General features: G+C 35.7%; 2 protein-coding genes and 1 long non-coding RNA gene across 9 annotated transcripts; 1 reads left to right on the forward strand and 2 right to left on the reverse strand.

The window, feature by feature from the left end:
• The first annotated feature begins 1,802 nt into the window (after positions 1-1,802).
• On the forward strand, positions 1,803-17,487 carry LOC6649010 (serine/threonine-protein kinase minibrain). Of its 4 annotated transcripts, none has more exons than XM_002071594.4 (8): positions 1,803-1,917; positions 5,729-5,871; positions 5,959-6,093; positions 10,087-10,258; positions 10,323-10,490; positions 10,604-10,890; positions 10,961-11,840; positions 16,481-17,487. In XM_002071594.4, the coding sequence occupies exons 1-8, from the start codon at positions 1,860-1,862 to the stop codon at positions 17,317-17,319; spliced, it is 2,682 nt and encodes an 893-aa protein (XP_002071630.1). In that variant the 5' UTR covers positions 1,803-1,859; the 3' UTR covers positions 17,320-17,487. The 4 variants fall into 4 exon arrangements, with proteins under 4 accessions (XP_002071630.1, XP_023034710.1, XP_023034712.1 ...); XM_023178942.2 differs by lacking the exon at positions 1,803-1,917 and adding an exon at positions 4,495-4,924; XM_023178944.2 differs by lacking the exons at positions 1,803-1,917; positions 16,481-17,487 and adding exons at positions 4,495-4,924; positions 12,404-12,501.
• On the reverse strand, positions 6,408-8,804 carry LOC124460499. Of its 4 annotated transcripts, XR_006954406.1 has the most exons (10): positions 8,727-8,804; positions 8,497-8,579; positions 8,316-8,415; positions 8,076-8,158; positions 7,896-7,995; positions 7,688-7,787; positions 7,507-7,606; positions 7,303-7,402; positions 7,122-7,221; positions 6,408-7,040 (listed from the first exon to the last, which is right to left on the reverse strand). It is a non-coding gene; the product is annotated as an uncharacterized LOC124460499 (long non-coding RNA). The 4 variants fall into 4 exon arrangements; XR_006954409.1 differs by lacking the exon at positions 8,316-8,415; XR_006954408.1 differs by lacking the exon at positions 8,076-8,158.
• Positions 17,488-18,708: 1,221 nt separating the features above from the next.
• LOC6649011 (zinc finger protein 622) lies at positions 18,709-20,312 on the reverse strand. Its single transcript, XM_002071595.4, has 3 exons — positions 19,679-20,312; positions 19,252-19,614; positions 18,709-19,194 (listed from the first exon to the last, which is right to left on the reverse strand). The coding sequence occupies exons 1-3, from the start codon at positions 20,174-20,176 to the stop codon at positions 18,844-18,846; spliced, it is 1,212 nt and encodes a 403-aa protein (XP_002071631.1). The 5' UTR covers positions 20,177-20,312; the 3' UTR covers positions 18,709-18,843.
• Positions 20,313-20,351: the final 39 nt, after the last annotated feature.

Consider the following 20,351-nt stretch of genomic DNA (forward strand, 5'->3'; position numbering starts at 1 on the left):
GCGTCGCGTGTCGTTCGTTCACCTGCTCATGCCTAAGCTAAATGAGTGCGAGCGAGTTTGACATGGTAGAAGAGAACGAGAGCGTGTAAATTGGGGGCCAGTCAACGCGAGAGGTAGAGAGAAAGAGAGAGAGAGAGAGAGACAAAACTCGCCAGCAAAACGCGCTTTAACAAGAAAAATAACAGTTTTGAAGAAATTGTACTCTTTCCTTTTGCATCCTACTTTGTGTTTTAATCTAAGCCATTATATTTGATTCATAGTCGATCGGAATTAGTGTTGGGTAAACTCGTTTGCTCGTTTTGATGAAAATGTTCACTTGTTCATTTTCTTCGAAGAGACTCAATTTGCTCATTTTGTTCAGTTGGCCAGTTGTTCAATTGTTCCGAATTTTATTTTAAAGTTTACAAACAATTGGAAAAGAAAATGTTCAGTTGTTCAGTTCAGTTTAGTGAACAACTCTTTTTTGTTCAGTCTCTTGTGAGTTACCCAACACTAATCGGAACTGTCGAATAATTACGATGATTGAAAAAGATCACAGTGCTAAAGTAATCATTGTTCATTCATCCCCGAATGGCACCAACCAATCTCAAAATCAGTTTATGGATATCGTAAATTGATCGATATCAACCTACGAAATTGAAATTGTCGGTTTGTATGAGAGAAGGACTGTTACGTATGATTCTTGGATCGTTGTCAATAATAGTTAACTTATTTATAATACATATATGTATATTTATAAACATATTATTCAACTCGATTAATAATTGTTTTTTTTTCTCTCTTTCTTGCAGCTATCCCAAAACGTAGTTGCTATAATGTGGTAAAAGATGGCTGACTGCAACAACAACAATAATGAACAATGTGAACCAATCGTGACAAAAATGATTTATTAAACAAAAAACCAAGCAACAAAAAAGAAAGGAGAGAAAGAAAGTCCAATAATCAAATTTTATTGAATTTGCATCAAGTGTGAAATGTTTGCAATGTTGTTAAGTGCCCATTATCACTATCATTACCAGCAGCAACAAAATGTTAAAAACAACAATACCAACAACAAAAACAAAATTAAAGCTGTATATTAAAAGTTTTTTAACTAAAACAATACAACAACAAAGCCAACCAGTATAAACAAAAAAAAAAAATATATTAAAAACGCATTTTTCCATGGATTCCATTTTACAATTCGCCACCTTTTCTCACTGTGTATAATAAAGTACGTGTGTGTGTGTGTGTGTGCGTTTGTGCGCTGTGCTTGTCTTTTCTTCTTTTTTTTCGTCGTTTTTCAACACACACACCCCCTCTCAGCGTGTGAGTGTGTGTGTGGTGTGTCCTGTTAATTTAATCAGAAGGAGTAACATAAAATTGAACAAGAAAAGAGCAAAAGAGAAAAGAACAACAACAAAAGACTTAACAACAAAGTGTTCATAATTTTAACAACAACTAAAAATCGGTAATCAACAACAACAACAAAACATCGATATACAACTAAATATATAAACTACTACTAACTCGAACAACAATAAATCCAAAAAAAAATTAAACTTAAAGAACAACGACAATTCAATAATAAAAAACAAAACAAAGAATAAGTAAATAACCTTAATAATATTAATAAACATTAAGGAGCAACAACAATTAGTTAATTTACATAATAGTAAAACACGTTAACCAAATTACATAACTACATAAACACTAAGGCAATATCTATATATAACAACAACAACAAAAGGTCAATCTAAATATATATATATATATATATGTATATTTATATATATACATAAAGAAATATATAGATATCTCTATATAGTTTAAAGTTTTTAAGTTTAAACACACACACCAGGAAAAAAAACCCAGGCCACATGTATAGATTGGAGGACACGAATAGCGGCAGCGGTATGGATAAGAACAAGCAGAAGTGTAAGTATATTCAAAAATCATGAATTACACATAATAGTATATAGAAAGGATATTGAAGGGATAAACAAGAATTGAGGGGTGAAAGTAACTAGGCGGAGGAAATAAGACAAATTTCTCTATAGAGAATTGAAAGGATATTGTAATTATTGCTAAGGTTACTTGCAAAATGAATTCATACTCATTAAGATTTTGGCGGGTATTCCCCTTTATTTATGGTGATAAACCTGGCGCCCGCCCGACAGTAGGTATATAGAACAAATATTGTATCAAGTGGGGCGATAAAAATAGAACAATTGAAAACCATTCATGGATCATTTATGACTCATGAGTGGCTCTGATATCATTGCTTACGACGTATTGCAACTATTTTTACGAGAAACGTACGTTTTTGATAGCTGCATCATCGTCATCAACAACAACATCATGAAAAGAATCATCATCATCATCATTGATTAAGCTAGATAAAGATAGGTCAGCCATTTGCCAAATCCAAATGCCGCATCAACTATTTTTGGTATTAAACGAGAAAATCGTCAGTTCGTTTTCTTTTTTTTTTTTGTTTCTAAAAATAGATGGAACTTAAGTCATTTTGTCATGCAAGAGAGTGTTCCATCAATATTTATAATTACTTTTCCTCTCTCTTTCTCTACCTCTCTCTTGTGTTCATTATTCTTTCTTTTTATACCCTTGCAAAAAGGGTATATTAATTTTGGTCAGAAGTGTGCAACGCATGGAAGGAAGCATGTCCGAGCATATAAAGTATATATATTCTTGATCAGCACGACGAGACGAGTTCAAATAGACATATCCGTCCGTCTGTCCGTCTGGATCAAAGCAAACTCCTCCTAGACCGTAAGAGCTACAGGGCATTGAAATTTTTCCATGTAGGCTTGTATATACTGCACAGTTTGTATATCTCGGATATACTCTCTCAGCCGGATCGGACCACTATATCATATAGCTCCCATACAAACGGCAAAGTCACGAACAGTGACTTTTCTCAATAACTTCGTTATTTTCTAAGCTATTGTCGTGAAATTTAATATTGGTGAGTTTATTACACATATAAATGACTATGCCAAATTTGATCAAGATCGGGTGACTATATCATATAGCTGCCGTAGGAACGATCGGTCGTTATTCCCTATGCTAAAATTGTAGGCCGTTCTTTCGCAAACATTAGACTCTTTAGATAAAACGTTCCTCCACTTTGATGGCTATAGTTAAGGAAAGAGTTACCAAAAAAGTTGCAAGGGTATACAAACTTTGACGCGGTTGAAGTTAGCCCCGGCCCTCTGGTTTTTTTTTTATAATGACTAAAAAACAGTAATAATAAAAATTCAATTAAATCCATTTTATTATTTCACATATCATTTACTTAATCTTCTCTCCAACGACAATGACAACAAAGAAACGGAATTTATCATTATTATTCATAAATATATACAAGTAATAGACAACCTACACCTCTCTATGCTCCCCACCAACAAGCGTCCCCCGCACATGTCATCGTTGAATTTCCATTATCTTCAAAAAGCGGAACTGTGCAATTTGACTCTTGACAAAAAAAAAAAAGAAAACAACAAAAAACAAAGAGCAACCGCTGACAGAGATACAACTGTCGCACAACCGATAAATGGAACTAGAAACCAGGAACTAGTCAAAAGAAAAGAACTTACAGGAAATACGCAGAGATAAGAGGGCAAATACCCATCAACTTGGCATCTTAATGTCAAACTCGTCATTTGTCACTCGTTAGATGTTGGGCGAGTTGTTGCATTTCCTTTTGATCAATCTCTCCACTAGATTGTTACCATCTATCATCTGCTTGTCGCAGTATACCTTAAAACATTCGTTACTACTTACTCGTTACTCGTCAGTTTTGAAGTAATTGATAGTTAGATTTCTTCATTATGTTTATTCTATTATTTATTGTTGTAAAAAGTTACTAAATCTCTCTGGTCACTTTTTAACGTGTTGTTGCATCTTTTTCTTTAGTTGCTTAGGCAGCATTCACTGTGGATCATCATCATCAACATCATTATCATCATCATCATTAGCTGCATCAGCATCGTGATGATCATGATTTACATTAGTGACAGAAATGCACTCGCCGACACAGAGTAGCAACAGCAACAATAACAACAACAACAACAACGCCATATAAATAAAACAGACGACGAATGGCGACTCTGGGGCCAGTCACAAAATACAAATACGAAATACGACAAAAAACAAAAACAACAAAATACGAAAAAATTACCGCAGTTTGCGCTGAATTTTCACGCGACGCAGATCATCGCGCCAGAAAGTGGTGAAGTGGTAGTCTAGTCAGTTGTCAGTCAGTCAGTTAGTCAGTCAGTCAGTCAGTTCAATCAACCAAACAACTAAAAATAATACCAAATGAAAAAGATGAGAATAAATTGTTCATATTTATTGCATTTTTTTCATTAATATTATAATATTTGTTCTGAGTGCCGCTGCATCATCCAAAAGCAAATCAGGAAGCGCGCACTAACACCGATATACGATATATAAAAACAAAAAATATATATATATACATACATATATAAGATATAGCCAAAAGACAAGATGTCAACGGCGGCAACGGCTTTGGTTTATTGGCAGTCAATGAACGGCAATGGCCATGATGATGATGTTGATGATGATGATGCGTTCCTCCAGCCGCCGAGTGCAAACACCTATGCACGCAATGGCAATGGCAATGTAGCCGCATCATCGGCAACGTTAACATTTCATCCTCAGGCACAGGCTCAGGCTCAATCGCCGCCTTATTATATCAATTATTTGGCACAAATTGGTTGCCAACATCGGGTGAATAGCTTTGATGGAGGAAGTAACAGCAGCAATAGCAGCAGTCATGGCCATTATAATTCGAAATTCCTATTAAATGGCGATCAGCTGGATGGCAATGTATTGATGGGTTTGGGTCATGGTCAGCACCATCAGGAGACGCCGCCGCCATCACATGAGCCACATTACATTTGTAAGCAAAAAGGGGAAAAAGCTAAAGTTTTTAAGGAAGAACTGAATGCTTGTGTGTGTGTGTGTGTGTGTGGTCTTAGGCCTTAGGTTAGTAGGCTTAAGTCTTATCAATAATGACTCGACTAGAATCCAGAATTAGTCAGATCTAAACTGAACTAAAACAAGTTGTGCTGAAGCTGTGCGTGCGCATTGCCTGGGTGAAGGGAAGACGTCGGATTGGGTTTGTAGTTTGATCTTTCCTTGATTTAGTTTTTTTTTTTCTTCTTTGCTTGCGCTATTTATATGATAGAGAAAACAAGTAGACGAAGACGAAGAAGAAGATGGGGGAAATTTAAGTTAAGAAAAACTATAACGGCAAATATTATGTGGCAGCCGCAGCCGCAGCGGCAGCAGCATTGCATATTGTGTAATAATTTCATCAGTAGTGTCTGATGCTAAATTTAAAGGTACAAAACAAAAAAAGATAAATGTAGAATAAAAAGAACAAACGAAAAGAACAACGAGAACCACCAACAAAATGTAGATGTGAGGAAGAAAAGAGAAGGAAACGAGCGGCATTGTGTTGTGTGTGTGTGTGTGTGTGTGTGTTTTGTTGCCTTTTTGGCAACTGTTTTACTGATCAGGTGGAAGAACAGGTGCATTACAATCTCCTGTGTATGTAGGGTAGAGAGAATCTGTGAAAAGTAGAAAGGGTAAAGAACAAACTGAAACGGTCATTGAACCCAGCGAATTATACATTTTGTACATACATAATTGATTTATCATTCACTCACTGTGTCTATCTTTTACTTTGTGTATTTTACAGTGACCGCTGCCTATGGGTCCAGTGCGGGAGCCGTAGACACAACGCAGGGTAGCGGAGGAGGTAGACAACGTCATGCACCCCTCTATGGACGGTTTGTGGTCGAAGAGGAACTGCCACCAACGCATCGTGATGTTATGCATCATGTAAGTACTGAATTATGCATTTCCATGGATAATCATTAGACGCTGATCCGTCTCTTCTCTTCTCATCTCATCTCATCTCATCCACAGCACTCTAGTCCTTCGTCTTCGTCGGAGGTGCGAGCCATGCAGGCCCGTATACCTACACATTTTCGTGATCCGGCCATAGCACCATTGCGCAAGCTGAGCGTCGATCTGATAAAGACCTACAAGCACATAAATGAGGTAAGTTTTTATTTTATTTTTTTGTTTTGTTTTTGGCTGTCGATCAAAAAAGCTAGAAACTGAACGCTTGCTACGATGTCCTTGACCCGTTCGCAATGATCGCCATCTGTCTATCTATCTATCAATCAATCTATCCATCCATTCATCCATTTGCCAAATGCGAGAAATTCATTTGGCCATCATATTAACTACGAGATACCCTGCTTTACAACGATGGTCCACAACATGTTCGATTAGATTAGAAAAGGCAGTTAAGTAGACCCAGAGAGCCCCGTCAAATATAATGAAGAGTTCCGGAAGTATCCGGTTTTCAATTAATCATAGCACAACCTCTCAGGGCTTTTATATTTTTAACTAGAACAATTAATTTTCAATATCGCGAATTTAACATTTTTTTTGTGGTTAACAATAACTAGTAATAAGAACCCATTTGTGTATAGAATATGGAGCTCTTTTGATTTAGGCCGCTTAATAAAAATGTGATTTGAGTTTGAAAAAAGAATCCATTAGTCCGTAAAACTTCGTCTCTTCTGCCTCACGACGCTTCTGCTCATGCCAGTCAGCGTACAATTTAGCCCCTAATAGCGTAAAAATTCCTAGGAGTACCAACAATCGAGGAGTAAATTTAACAGCAAAACGTTGTTTGAACAATGAAATGCGAGTTCGCATAGACAATGGCTCTCCGATGAGGTTTTCTTGTTCCCCATCGATGACAAGAATATCGGATGCATCTCCAAATACGGGTGGAATAGACTGCTCTGTTTGTGTCACCCCCTCGACAGTATCGGCCTTAGTGTTAGTCGTCTTACTTTGTTCAGCCATAATTGCGTTTCCTCACAAGAGTTGGTTATTTAAACTCCGAGTTCCTCCGTTTGCTTAACCGTACAAAATATATTATAATATATATAGAATTTCTAAGACTGTAAAAACTCTTAGAAAAATATCCTCTAGAGAAAAAGGAGAGAAGAAATTTATTTATTTTTATTTGTGTTTTATTTTATTTTATTTTTTTGTATTTTTTTTCTTACCTTACACAATTGAGTACGAAACGTATAGAGAGCTAGTTGGAAATATATTATAATATATATAGAATTTCTAAGACTGTAAAAACTCTTAGAAAAATATCCTCTAGAGAAAAAGGAGAGAAGAAATTTATTTATTTTTATTTGTGTTTTATTTTATTTTATTTTTTTGTATTTTTTTTCTTACCTTACACAATTGAGTACGAAACGTATAGAGAGCTAGTTGGAAATATATTATAATATATATAGAATTTCTAAGACTGCAAAAACTCCTAGAAAAATATCCTCTAAAGAAAAAGGAGAGAAGAAATTTATTTATTTTTGTTTGTGTTTTCATTTTTAAATTTTTTTATTTATTTATTTATTTATTTATTATTTTTTTTTTGCTTACCTTACACAATTGAGTTCGAAACGTATAGAGAGCTAGTTGGAAATATATTATAATATATATAGAATTTCTAAGACTGCAAAAACTCCTAGAAAAATATCCTCTAGAGAAAAAGGAGAGAAGAAATTTTATTTTTTTTGTTTTTTTTTTATTTTATTTTATTTTTTTGTATTTTTTTTCTTACCTTACACAATTGAGTACGAAACGTATAGAGAGCTAGTTGGAAATATATCATAATATATATAGAATTTCTAAGACTGCAAAAACTCCTAGAAAAATATCCTCTAAAGAAAAAGGAGAGAAGAAATTTATTTATTTTTGTTTGTGTTTTCATTTTTTTTAATTTTTTTATTTATTTATTTATTTATTTATTATTTTTTTTTTTTGCTTACCTTACACAATTGAGTACGAAACGTATAGAGAGCTAGTTGGAAATATATTATAATATATATAGAATTTCTAAGACTGCAAAAACTCCTAGAAAAATATCCTCTAGAGAAAAAGGAGAGAAGAAATTTTATTTTTTGTTTTTTTTTTTATTTTATTTTATTTTTTTGTATTTTTTTTCTTACCTTACACAATTGAGTACGAAACGTATAGAGAGCTAGTTGGAAATATATTATAATATATATAGAATTTCTAAGACTGCAATCCTCTAGAGAAAAAGGAGAGAAGAAATTTATTTATTTTTATTTGTGTTTTTTTTTTGTATTTTTTTTTTTTTTTTTATTTTTTGTGTTTTTATTTTTTTATTTTTTTTATTTGTTTTATTTTTTTTTATTTTTTTTTATTTTTTTTTATTTTTTTCTTACCTTACACAATTGAGTACGAAACGTATAGAAAGCTAGTTGGAAATATATTATAATATATATAGAATTTCTAAGACTGCAAAAACTCCTAGAAAAATATCCTCTAGAGAAAAAGGAGAGAAGAAATTTTATTTTTTTTGTTTTTTTTTTTATTTTATTTTATTTTTTTGTATTTTTTTCTTACCTTACACAATTGAGTACGAAACGTATAGAGAGCTAGTTGGAAATATATTATAATATATATAGAATTTCTAAGACTGCAATCCTCTAGAGAAAAAGGAGAGAAGAAATTTATTTATTTTTATTTGTGTTTTTTTTTTTGTATTTTTTTTTTTTTGTATTTTTTTGTGTTTTTATTTTTTTATTTTTTTTATTTGTTTTATTTTTTTTTATTTTTTTGTATTTTTTTCTTACCTTACACAATTGAGTACGAAACGTATAGAAAGCAAGTTGGAGATGAAGTGAAATATCCTACAGTCTGATCTCTATACATTGACCATAGGCAAATTTCAGGGGTAAATCAATGGCAACTAGATTATTTGAATGTTTTACAAGGGGCAAATCAATGGCAACTAGATTTGAATGTTTTTAACAAAACAAAATACCGAATTGACAACATTAAAGTGAATTAGAACCCTTTGGGTTGTAAGTCAAACTACGACTTGACATATAACATTGAATATTTTATTGATTTACGGGGTATTCCCAACTGGAAACTACCGACGCCAGAGGACGGAGGAAGAACGAACTGAGTGGAACAATTGTTTTGTTTGGGTCTGTAGAGAAGAGTGGAGAAGGAGGAAGTGTCTCAAATAAGTAATGGCAAGTAGAGTGAATATAAGATTCTGTGGGCATTGGGTTTTGGTTCGGTTGTGGTAGGGGGAGGGGTCGGTTTCAGCTTCAACTGGCCTTTTCACAGCTTTATCAGGCAAAATGCAGCTGTAGCAGCACCAGCAGCAGCAACAGCAGCGACGCCGTTTTGTATGCTATGGTCTTTTCTCCTTTAAGCATTTTGCAGATTAACTATGACGTCGGCCGGTTGGCTGAGGTTCGTTTTGACTGGCCTCAAAACGTCACAACAACGCAATGCGCTGACAGGAGCAGCAGCCACAGCAATAGCAGCGGCAGCGACTTTGTCGGCATACACCCATTTTTGAGCAGCCCCCAAATTGTGCAGCCCGCTTTTAGGCGTTGTTGAAACTCTCCTCTCTCTCTCGCCACGCGCTCTCTGCTGCTTTACTCTCTCGCACTCGCTCTCGCTCCGTATCTGTTGGTGGCCTGAGTCTGTTTCAACAACACTGCTGCTACTTCTGCAAAGAAGTTCTCGTTTACTATCTCCCTCGCACTTTTGCTCGCATGCCGCGTTAGCAACAACTTTTTTCACCAAGCTTGTGCATGCAATCAATTTTTTCTTTGGTAGAGACCAGAGAGAGCGAGAGAGAGAGAGAGAGAGAGAAAGTACATAAGCAAGAGCAAGGTATTAAAAGTGAGTAAAGTGGCTAATGGTAGAGTCCAGGATGTGGGTAGTAGGGCGGTGGGGTGGGGCGGGTGAGGATTGTGGAAGTGGGGGGCGGCATCTCTTGGTTTGTCATTGCCACCGCCGCCGCCGTCGCCGGTCGTGGAGCACAGCACAATGTTTACATTTGACTTTAATCAAGTGGAAATAAAAAGTAACGAGAGCCTTAAAAGAGAAAATTTCTCCATCTCGTTCATAACTTATTTGGCCTCATCAACTAATATGATTTCTTTCTTCCGTTTTTTTTTTTTCTTTTAGGTTTACTATGCGAAAAAGAAACGTCGTGCCCAACAGACCCAAGGCGATGATGATTCGTCCAATAAAAAGGAACGAAAATTATATAACGATGGCTATGATGATGATAATCACGATTATATAATCAAGAATGGTGAAAAGTTTTTAGATCGCTATGAAATTGATTCGTTAATTGGTAAGTATTAATTAACCTAAATATATTAAACGATTAATATATGAATTACCCAATACTTTCTTAGGCAAAGGCAGTTTTGGTCAGGTAGTAAAAGCCTACGATCATGAGGAGCAATGTCATGTAGCGATAAAAATAATTAAAAATAAGAAACCGTTCCTAAATCAGGCGCAAATCGAGGTAAAGCTGCTTGAGATGATGAATCGTGCGGATGCTGAGAATAAATACTATATCGGTAGGTGATTTGCGTCGTTACTCGTTACTATGTAACTCGTTACTTTGTAATAAGTATTGATAGAAATAAGTATGTATAAACAATGACTTGATTTATGATGTCGTCTCTTACAGTCAAGCTCAAACGGCATTTTATGTGGCGCAATCATTTGTGTCTGGTATTCGAGCTGCTATCATACAACCTATACGATCTGCTAAGGAATACTAATTTCCGCGGCGTCTCGTTGAACCTCACGCGCAAATTTGCGCAGCAACTGTGCACGGCGCTGCTGTTCCTTAGCACGCCCGAACTGAACATAATACACTGTGATTTGAAGCCCGAGAACATCTTGCTATGCAATCCAAAACGCTCGGCCATTAAGATTGTTGACTTTGGCAGCTCATGTCAGCTGGGACAGCGAGTAAGTTGGCAACGAAACAAAGACAAATTCAAATTCGAACCATTTTTTAATCAATTCTCTTCATTTTCAGATATATTATTATATACAATCGCGCTTTTATCGCTCACCGGAGGTGCTATTGGGCATTCAATATGATCTGGCAATCGATATGTGGTCATTGGGATGCATACTGGTCGAGATGCATACGGGTGAACCCCTATTCTCTGGCTGCAACGAAGTCGATCAAATGAACAAAATCGTCGAGGTGCTAGGCATGCCACCCAAATATCTGCTAGATCAATCGCATAAGACGCGCAAATTTTTCGATAAAATTGTGACGGATGGCTCCTATGTGCTGAAGAAGAACCAAAATGGACGTAAATATAAGCCGCCCGGATCACGAAAATTGCACGATATACTCGGTGTCGAAACGGGCGGCCCAGGCGGACGGCGACTCGACGAGCCCGGCCATTCTGTATCAGATTATTTAAAATTCAAGGATCTAATATTACGCATGCTGGATTTTGATCCCAAAACCCGTGTCACACCATACTATGCCTTGCAACACAATTTCTTTAAGCGCACCACTGACGAATCGACGAATACCAGTGGCGCTGGCGCAACAGCAAATGCCGGCGCCGGTGGCAGTGGAGCTGGTGGTGCTGGAGCCGGTTCTGGCGGTGGCGGTGGTGGCGGCGGCAGCAGCGGTGGAGCTGGTGGACTTGGCACCGGAGCGGGTAACAGCAGTAGCAGCAGTGGTGGCGTCGTATCATCTAGTGCAGCAGCTGCCGCGGCTGCAGCAGCGGCCGCCAGTTGTTCTACGGGTAGCGGTGGCAGTGGCGGCGTTAGCAATAGCGGATCAGTCACAGGTGTAGGAGGAGGAGGTGGATCCACAACAGCACAGCAACAGCAATCAATGCCACTGCCATTGGCTTTGGTGGGTGGCAGTGGGGCGGACGCACCATGTCACGGTGAGTAGATCAATATATCGAGTAGATCAAGTAGATTAAGTATTGCATCCAAAAAAAAAAAAACAAAAACTCTTACCCCCACCCAGCCCTATTACCCCAACAATTATACTCTTCAGTTTGTTTCGTTGTTTTTCGTTGCTTTTCAGTAGGATTCAATTTTTATACACCCATGTGTGTGTGTGTGTGTGTGTGTGTGTGTATGTGTGTATGTACCTTATGATTTTTAAATTTGTTTAATTTTCAATTTAGTTGCTGCACCTAGATTAGATTTAACCCAAGTTATTCTGTTTTTTTTTTGTTAATTGAATTATATTTCGTTTTAATTTACCTATTAGAGGTAAAATATCAGATTCTGATCTGAATTGTCACATTAATTATATTAATTAGTAGTAGAAAAACAAAAACAACGCAAAAATAAAGCGACAAAATGTATCCTACTAATCTATGCGCCTTTCCCAAAATCCGCATTCCCGTCAACAACCACAACAACAACAACCAAAAAATAAATTTTAAAAAATATCAACAACAACAACAACAACGACGAAATGCTACTAAAATATCAGATGACCGACGATGACCGCGCGATCAACATTCATATATGGCTGGATCTGGCAACAACAACAACAATAACAATACCACCACTACAACAACTACTACAACAACAACAACATCATCATCATCAACATCAACATCAAGGGTAATACAGTAAACCAGCAGCAGCAGAAGCAGCGAGTATGCCAAAGCAGATAAATAACGAGCGACAAGTAACGAGTAACGAGTAACGATGAGCAGCACCGAACGAAACAGCGCTTAATTAACCGTTAGAGTATTTGTATATAGCCAAAGGTTGCGTTTTTCCTACAAAACAAAACAAAACAAAAACAAAGAAAATGAAAGAAACCTCTTGTGAATGGCGCAGAATCAGGATCATATAACATAATTACAACATGTACATATATATGTGTGTATATGTATACATATAATATACGTATATATTTTTCAGTTACAATGGTTTTTTTTTATTGTTTAAACTTAGTTTTTTTTTTTTTACATTTAGATTACAAAACGATGTAAGCTCATGCATTTTATAGACGCTCTCTGAATCTGAATCCGAAAGGATAACAAAAAAAAAAAACTGAAAAAAAACAATGAAACAATCGTGTGTTACCATTTATAATTAATTTAACTTTGTTTTTTTTTTTTTTGTCTACTAAACCTAAACGATAAGTGAAATATTAAGTACATATATATTTATATGTAAGCATTTAGGATCCATGCTATGTATTTATATATTAAACAAAGGAAACAAAAATAATTATGATGATAACAAAGAAGAGAAGAAGTCGAGATATAAATTATTAGTACGTAGAAACGATGAAGAAATCCTTAACGACTTTCTTAATGACTGCCATACATATGTACAGACAAATACATACATACCATACATCATGTATATCTGTATATGCGTATATATACATATATTAACATACATAAATACATAAATATATATATATATTAAATCACAACATACACTAAAAACAAATAAAAAAAGACATACTCTCCCTCAATACCGAGTATACATATACATATGTATCTAATTTAGTATATACCATAAAAATACACATATATATATATATATACATATATATAATACGAACCCGCTGCATACATACATATATCTATATGTATGTGAACGAAGTAAAATCAACGGTTTATACATATGCAAAAAGATAAAACAGAAAATTTAAGAGAGAAAAGTAAATGCAACTTATACCAAAACGAAGGAAAAAAAATATACATACATATATATATATATATATATATATATATAATACAAGTCCAGCGAGTTTGTACTATATACCACCCACACACACGCACCTTCCACACAAACACACACACATACACAGATTGATCTCATAGCCCTTTTCGGACATTTTTTTCAATCAAGGCATTTAAATTCAGGCATACCTAACAATTTTCATTCCGTTCATAAGGGCCCAAAAATTTGTATTTCAAATATAATATATTTGCATTTGAAAATCAATTTTCAATTAGATTTCTCACCAGATTTACAATTCTCCAGCGTTTAGATAATTTTTTTTTCTTGTTTTTTCTATTTTCTGATTTCTGAAAACAATATTTTTTCACGATGAGTCGTTTTGAAATAATATTCAAAGTCAATTTGTTTTTCGTATCACAACAATAAATCCTTTAGGTATTATAGTACTTATTTTCTTTTTACATTCGCCAAAAATCTTAAGCCTATTTCTTATTTTACCTACAAAGAAGGTTGTTCTTTAACGACTGCGATCAAAATTTCGAAAGTTCTTAAAAAATGTCCTTAAAACTAAAGTACAAGATTTTCCAATAGTATCTTATAGTTTATATTCTCTCAAGTATACAATTTATAAAGTTTTTGTTATGTCTAGATGTATCGATATGTAGAAAAAAACCTTTTATCGAATATTTTTAATATTTTTCCAAAATAGTGTTTTTTTTTTTTTCGTTAGCGATTCGACGAAGAACAACCATTAAGGGTTAACCTGTTTCCCTGCCCCCTATTAATCGATGTTCTATCCATTTTCGCTTCCATTCTACTGACATGCATTTAAACATATATTTAATCATACATACATACACGCATCGTAAAGCAACTAACGGGATTAAAGGTAAAGGAGAAGAGACGAAATAATGGTTTAAATTTTACACATGCATAATAGATAGAAAGTTGAAGGTGTGTGGGTGTGGGTGTGTGTGTGTGTGTGTGTGTCTGTGTCTATCAACGTATGTATGTGTGTGGGTGTATGTATGTGGGTGTGTGTGTGAAAAGTATACCAAAACGGTAAGGCAAAAAAGACAAGGAAATCCTCAAATCATCAATATAATAAAAAAAAATGGAAGCCAATAAAAAGTTGTAGGCATGTAAAAAAAGCGAAACAAAAAATTCAAATGATATCGAAGAAAAAAAAAAAAAAGAAGAAAAAAGTGTTCAGAAAGGATGATTGATTGATTTGTATGCACAATTTTAACACGAAGAAAACAAAATTTAACAAAACAAAATTTTGAAAAGTATGAAAAACAAAAATAAGAGAAAAGAAAAGAACTTTAGCATTTAATAAATTAACAAACATACATACAACATACATAACAATTACATGCATACATACATACAAAAAACGAACAAACAAGGAAACATCTATACATACATATACAAATAATGAAAAATACTTATGAATAAATTATTATTCATTTAATTTTAACAAAATCCCCCAGACGAATACACACACACACAGACATAGAAAAGCATGTGCTGCATATATATATATATATATATAAATAAATAAATAAAAAATATAATACAAAACAAAAAGGAAATTTAGTGATTAGTCAGGCCCCCAAAAGAACGTAAATGAGAATTTGAGAATTTAAACCAATAAAAAATTATGTAAATTATTAACACTCCCATACACACACACACACACACACACACACACCAACATATTCACTTGCAGCAGAGCAAAGAATAAATTAGAGAACTAACGAGTAATGGAAAAATAACGAGTACCCGACCCAAGCCTTAAGGTGTGCAATAGCAAAATGAGAATCCGCATGAACGAACAAAAAAAAAAACAAAAAACAAAAACAAAAAGCATATTCTATAGTTACAGTTTTCATTAAAAGCTAAAAAATAAAAAAAAAAATAAAATACATTAAAACCAGAATAATAAAAGGTAAAAATAAAAAGCGATAAAAGAAAACATAAAATAAAAAGCGATCCTCATGCATTTTCTGAAAAAAAAAACTAACCAAACAGTATTGCAACAATAAAAACAAAAAACTAAAAGGAAATTACCAACAATTTTAACAATTGAAAAGCGTATGAGATTTATTCAAATTCTTCTACAAACAGAAACACACACACACACACACAAGAAACACACACACACTTGTATCCACACATACATGCATACATACATATTTAGGCATTTATAAATATGATGAATTTAAGTTTAAAATTGAGTACGAAACAATTTATGAAATGATAACTAATGTTAAGCAAACACGGAAGACAAACCGAAAAACGAAAACAAAACCCAAAACAAAAGAAACAAACAAAAACAAACGAAAAAAAAAAACGGAAAAAATAATAAAAACAAAAAAAAAAAACTAAAGACAAAAAAAATATTTAAAAAAAGAAAGAAAAAAAAAAACTTCAATAAAAACTTATGATATAATCAACAAAAAAAAAAAAAAAATTATAAGGAACGGTGAATGATACATTTCTTAAATTTCACATTACTTTGTGAATTTAAACATTTCAATTAAATTTAGAAATAGGTGCGTATTAACCGAAATTTCGATTAAATTCGTCTTCTTTATCGAGAATTTTCCTACAGTGGTTCGAGATCTAATGATATTTATAAATTTGAATTCAGGGAATAGAATTTCTCGTTCATCGCCAGGACAGTAATTAAGAAGCAAATGGGGACAGAGAAAATGATCTCCTGCATGTCCAACGATTGTCCATTAACACTTGAAGAATTATCTCTCTCATCCTTAGGTTTTGGCTGGCGTCCTTCTTCTTCTTCTACGTCGAATTGAATACATTTATTACATTTGCAATTGTTTCGAATTTTCAGGTCTGGTGCTAACGAACAACAATCGCCGACAAATGTACAGCAGCAGCAACAACAACAACAACAACAACATCAACAGCAATAGCTATCCGCACGCCATGGACTGCGACCCGCCACTGGGTGGAGGACTTGGAGGACTGAGCAAACAACAAATGCCACCACCTCCAGTGCCACCAATTGCCTCAGGCCCTGGCGTGGGAATGGTGGGTGGAGCTGGCGGCGGCGGCGTCGGCGGTGGGATGAATTCTCGACCAAATGGACGCCTACGTGTGCCTATCATACTGACACGATTGCCGCCACCGCCTAGCCTTGGTGGCTATACACCCAAAGCCCCAGCCTCACTGCCATTGGATCTAATGCAGCATCATTATGGCAGTATGTCGGCAGCTGCGGCTGCTGCCTCCCATCTAATGATGACCGATTCGAGTGTAATAAGCGCTTCGGCAGCTGGCGGTGCTGGCAATCCGCCTGTGCCCAGCGCCGGATCGGGTCCACCCTCCACATCGTCATCGTCGTATACGTCGCTGCTGTTTCCGCCGACACCATCGGGCTCGTTTTATGGCCAGGCGCCCGCCTCGTTAAGCGATTTGCCTTTGCCGCCACTGCCGCTGCCGCTGCCCATGTCAATGCCATTGCAACTGCCCCCGAATCATCCAACGTCCATGTCGACTGCCGCCCAGCGTCGCAATTTGGGAGCCGCTGTGGCAACGGCAGCACCAACGGCCACAGTGGGTTCGGGTACATCCGGCAGCAGTTCGACCACTGGGGCCACTAGCGATGCCTCATCGTCGTCGCCCATGGTGGGCGTATGTGTTCAACAGAATCCTGTAGTTATACACTAGCCTAGAAAGAATATTCATCTACTTATAATTATGATTATTATATACATACATATATATATATATATATATACATACATATATATTAATACATATATTAACTATTAAAATTTATTATAGCACACTGCTCAAAAAGCCGGCGACATTCAGGCCGTCAGGCAGTGAAACGCAGCTACATATTTATTATACCACTCTCTCTCTCTCTCTCTCTCTCCCCTTTCCCTTTCATCATTTCGAACATCCTACACCCATATCTAGACAAATTGATCGTTTTGAATGTGTGAACAAAACATGTATGAAAAGTAACGAATCATTTACTCGTTATTAAACGTTTGTTAAACCATCACTTCCAACACATACTCATTACTAGTGTTGATCAACAAACGAATTAAACACAGTGCGAGCTTTTCTTTAGTTTTAGGTCGGTTGGAACGTCTTTGTTTGGTATTCAATTAAGGATTTGATACGAGTCGTCGGTATTACAATTCAAGCTGGATCAATTTTGGAAAACATCCGAATGTGTTTTCCCATATCGTTTGGTTTTTCCTCCATGTAATAGGCTTGGGTTTTACGTAGCTCAAATTATCTTTCGATTATCTCGTAATAACACTTTCCGCTACCCCCTTCCCCAAGAAACATTTACATATTTTATTTAATAGTCATCCCCAACCCATAAATTTTTGGAATTTCTTTTTTTTTTATTTTAATTTTACAGTATAGAACTCTTTTTTTGCCTAATTATAAAGCTTAATTTTAACTATATATATTTTTACTTAAAATCGAAAAAAAAAACAGAAATCAAAAGTAAATATTATTTAATTTAATTTATGTATGTAATTTTATTTTGAATAGAAACAAAAGTGAAAAAAAGAAAATGCCTAATTTAAGCAGAAAAAAAAGTGGAGTAATTTTTTGTTCAAAATGGAATGAGGCAACGATCGACTTTTAAAAAATGTTTCCCCATTTGCTTTTATGGCTAACAGACAGAGTTCAATACCAATTGGTAAACAAATGGCCAAGGTACAATAAAAGTTTTGGCCAAGCGATCAATGCAAAAACTATTTGTTATCTTGACGATAATTTTCCATCGAATAGATTTCCTAAATCCAGGTGAATAGAAACGCTCCCGAAGGATCTTTAAGTACCGTCGGTTCCCAATGATGCTCATCGAAGGAGTCCTAAAATAAATATTTAAAATTCTAAAACTTGTAATTTTTGTTCCAGTTCATCCAATAAGTATGCTATAGAAAAATATATCTCTTAGCAGGACTCTGTCTGGAAAGAAAGTATTCGTTGCTGGCAGAACTAATATTAATCGCTTAACGACAAGAAATTTTATCTGCCCTTTTTTGTTTCTTGAAGCTTTGTATAAATTTAGAACGCGACCCATAGTTCTGTTCCTGAATGATACATGGATTTTAATTTTATCTTTAGTTTTAATAAATTTAATAAAAACAAAAACATTTCGGTTTTTCTTGATTTACAAGCAGCAATTATTGAACTGGAATAGTGCTAGCAGGCCGGCAATTACACTAAGATTTGAGCCCTGTAATGCTTTTGCAATTTGTTAGCTTTGGTTCCCAATTTCATTTGCCATTTGGACTGGACACGCTTCATTAGATGTATATCGCGCGCCTTACGTGCCGCTGCCTGCTGTTGTGTTTGTGTCCATCCGAGGGCCCGATACTCGCTGAGTACGTGATGCAATTTTCGATCAGATTTCTTAAGGACTACGGCCCGTCCTGGACGTAAATGTTGTTTGTAGTAGCGTAAAAGCGATCGATGACCAATAACTGCTCCGGAGGGTAAAACCAATTGATATTCATCACCATCAAGCAAGTCGGGCACCACCTCATCATCAATGTCCATGCCATCCTTCTGCAAAATGAAGTGAAAGTTATATAAGAGTGATGGAATGGCATGTGAAATACTTACATTGTCTGGGTAACTAGAACTGTAATCATAATATTCAGCATATTCTGCCAATGCCACGCCTTCGTGCAACATTTGACAGTGACCCTTGTCGACCATGTGTTTGCGTACTGCATCCAGAGAATAAAACGTTTTGCCACGATCATTACACGAGAGGCAAATGAAATAATTGGCCACCTTCTCGCCTAGATAATAAAGTAGACCCTCGATATCGGTACAGTATTCAGTGTCGGGTATAAAGAAGGAATGAGCCACAGACATATGTTTTAGATTCTCCACTAGGTCATCGCTAGTATGGTTACAGAAGAGACAATCGCGTTCAGTTAAAGGATTCTCTGGTATTTTGTCCCATTCATCAGAGTCCACCTGTTTAAGAGGAAGAAACATAAATAACCATATATCGAAGTACCTTTAGCTATCAATTTCGTACCTCTTCCTCTTCAATGTCCTCAAAATCATCATCATCATCATCGACAGCATCCTCGTCCTCACAATCCATTTGATTGGCTCGCTCTGTAAAGGCATGACGTCCTTTGCCAGCTGCTGCCGCCGCCAAAGCTGGATGTGGTCGCGGTTCCACAACGCTTTTCACACACACTGGCTCCTTGGATGTGGCCGCTGAACGTTCATATCGCGCCAGGCTTTCTTTGTGCTTCTTGCTATTCAGGTGATTGTCGTGTGCTTTTTGATTGCCAAATTGCTTGCGACAAGCATTGCAATAGATGCTCATATTTTGCTCTTCCAGGGCCGTTTCAGTGGCACTGCGGGCACTTAGCACACGCTGCTGGAATTCCTCGGCCGTCACTGGAGGCAGCTGGGCCACACGGCGCTTCAGATTATAACGATGCCAGTCTGTTTTATAGTGTTCCCGCTGGATGTCGGCATTAGCAAAACGCGCATCGCAATTGATGCACGTGAATTGGGACATGGTTGGAGATTGGAAGAACGCCTAAACTCTTCAATTTGGAATTTCACAACAAATCTAAATCAGATATTTGAAATGTTTTCTTTGTTTCCTTTTCTTGCCACGAGGAGTTGACTGCCACCGATACCGATCTCAATATCTGTTGTAATAATTTATCGATATATTATCGATAAGAGTT

This window comes from Drosophila willistoni (assembly GCF_018902025.1).
Source record: "Drosophila willistoni isolate 14030-0811.24 chromosome XL unlocalized genomic scaffold, UCI_dwil_1.1 Seg141, whole genome shotgun sequence".
NCBI lineage: Eukaryota > Metazoa > Arthropoda > Insecta > Diptera > Drosophilidae > Drosophila > Drosophila willistoni.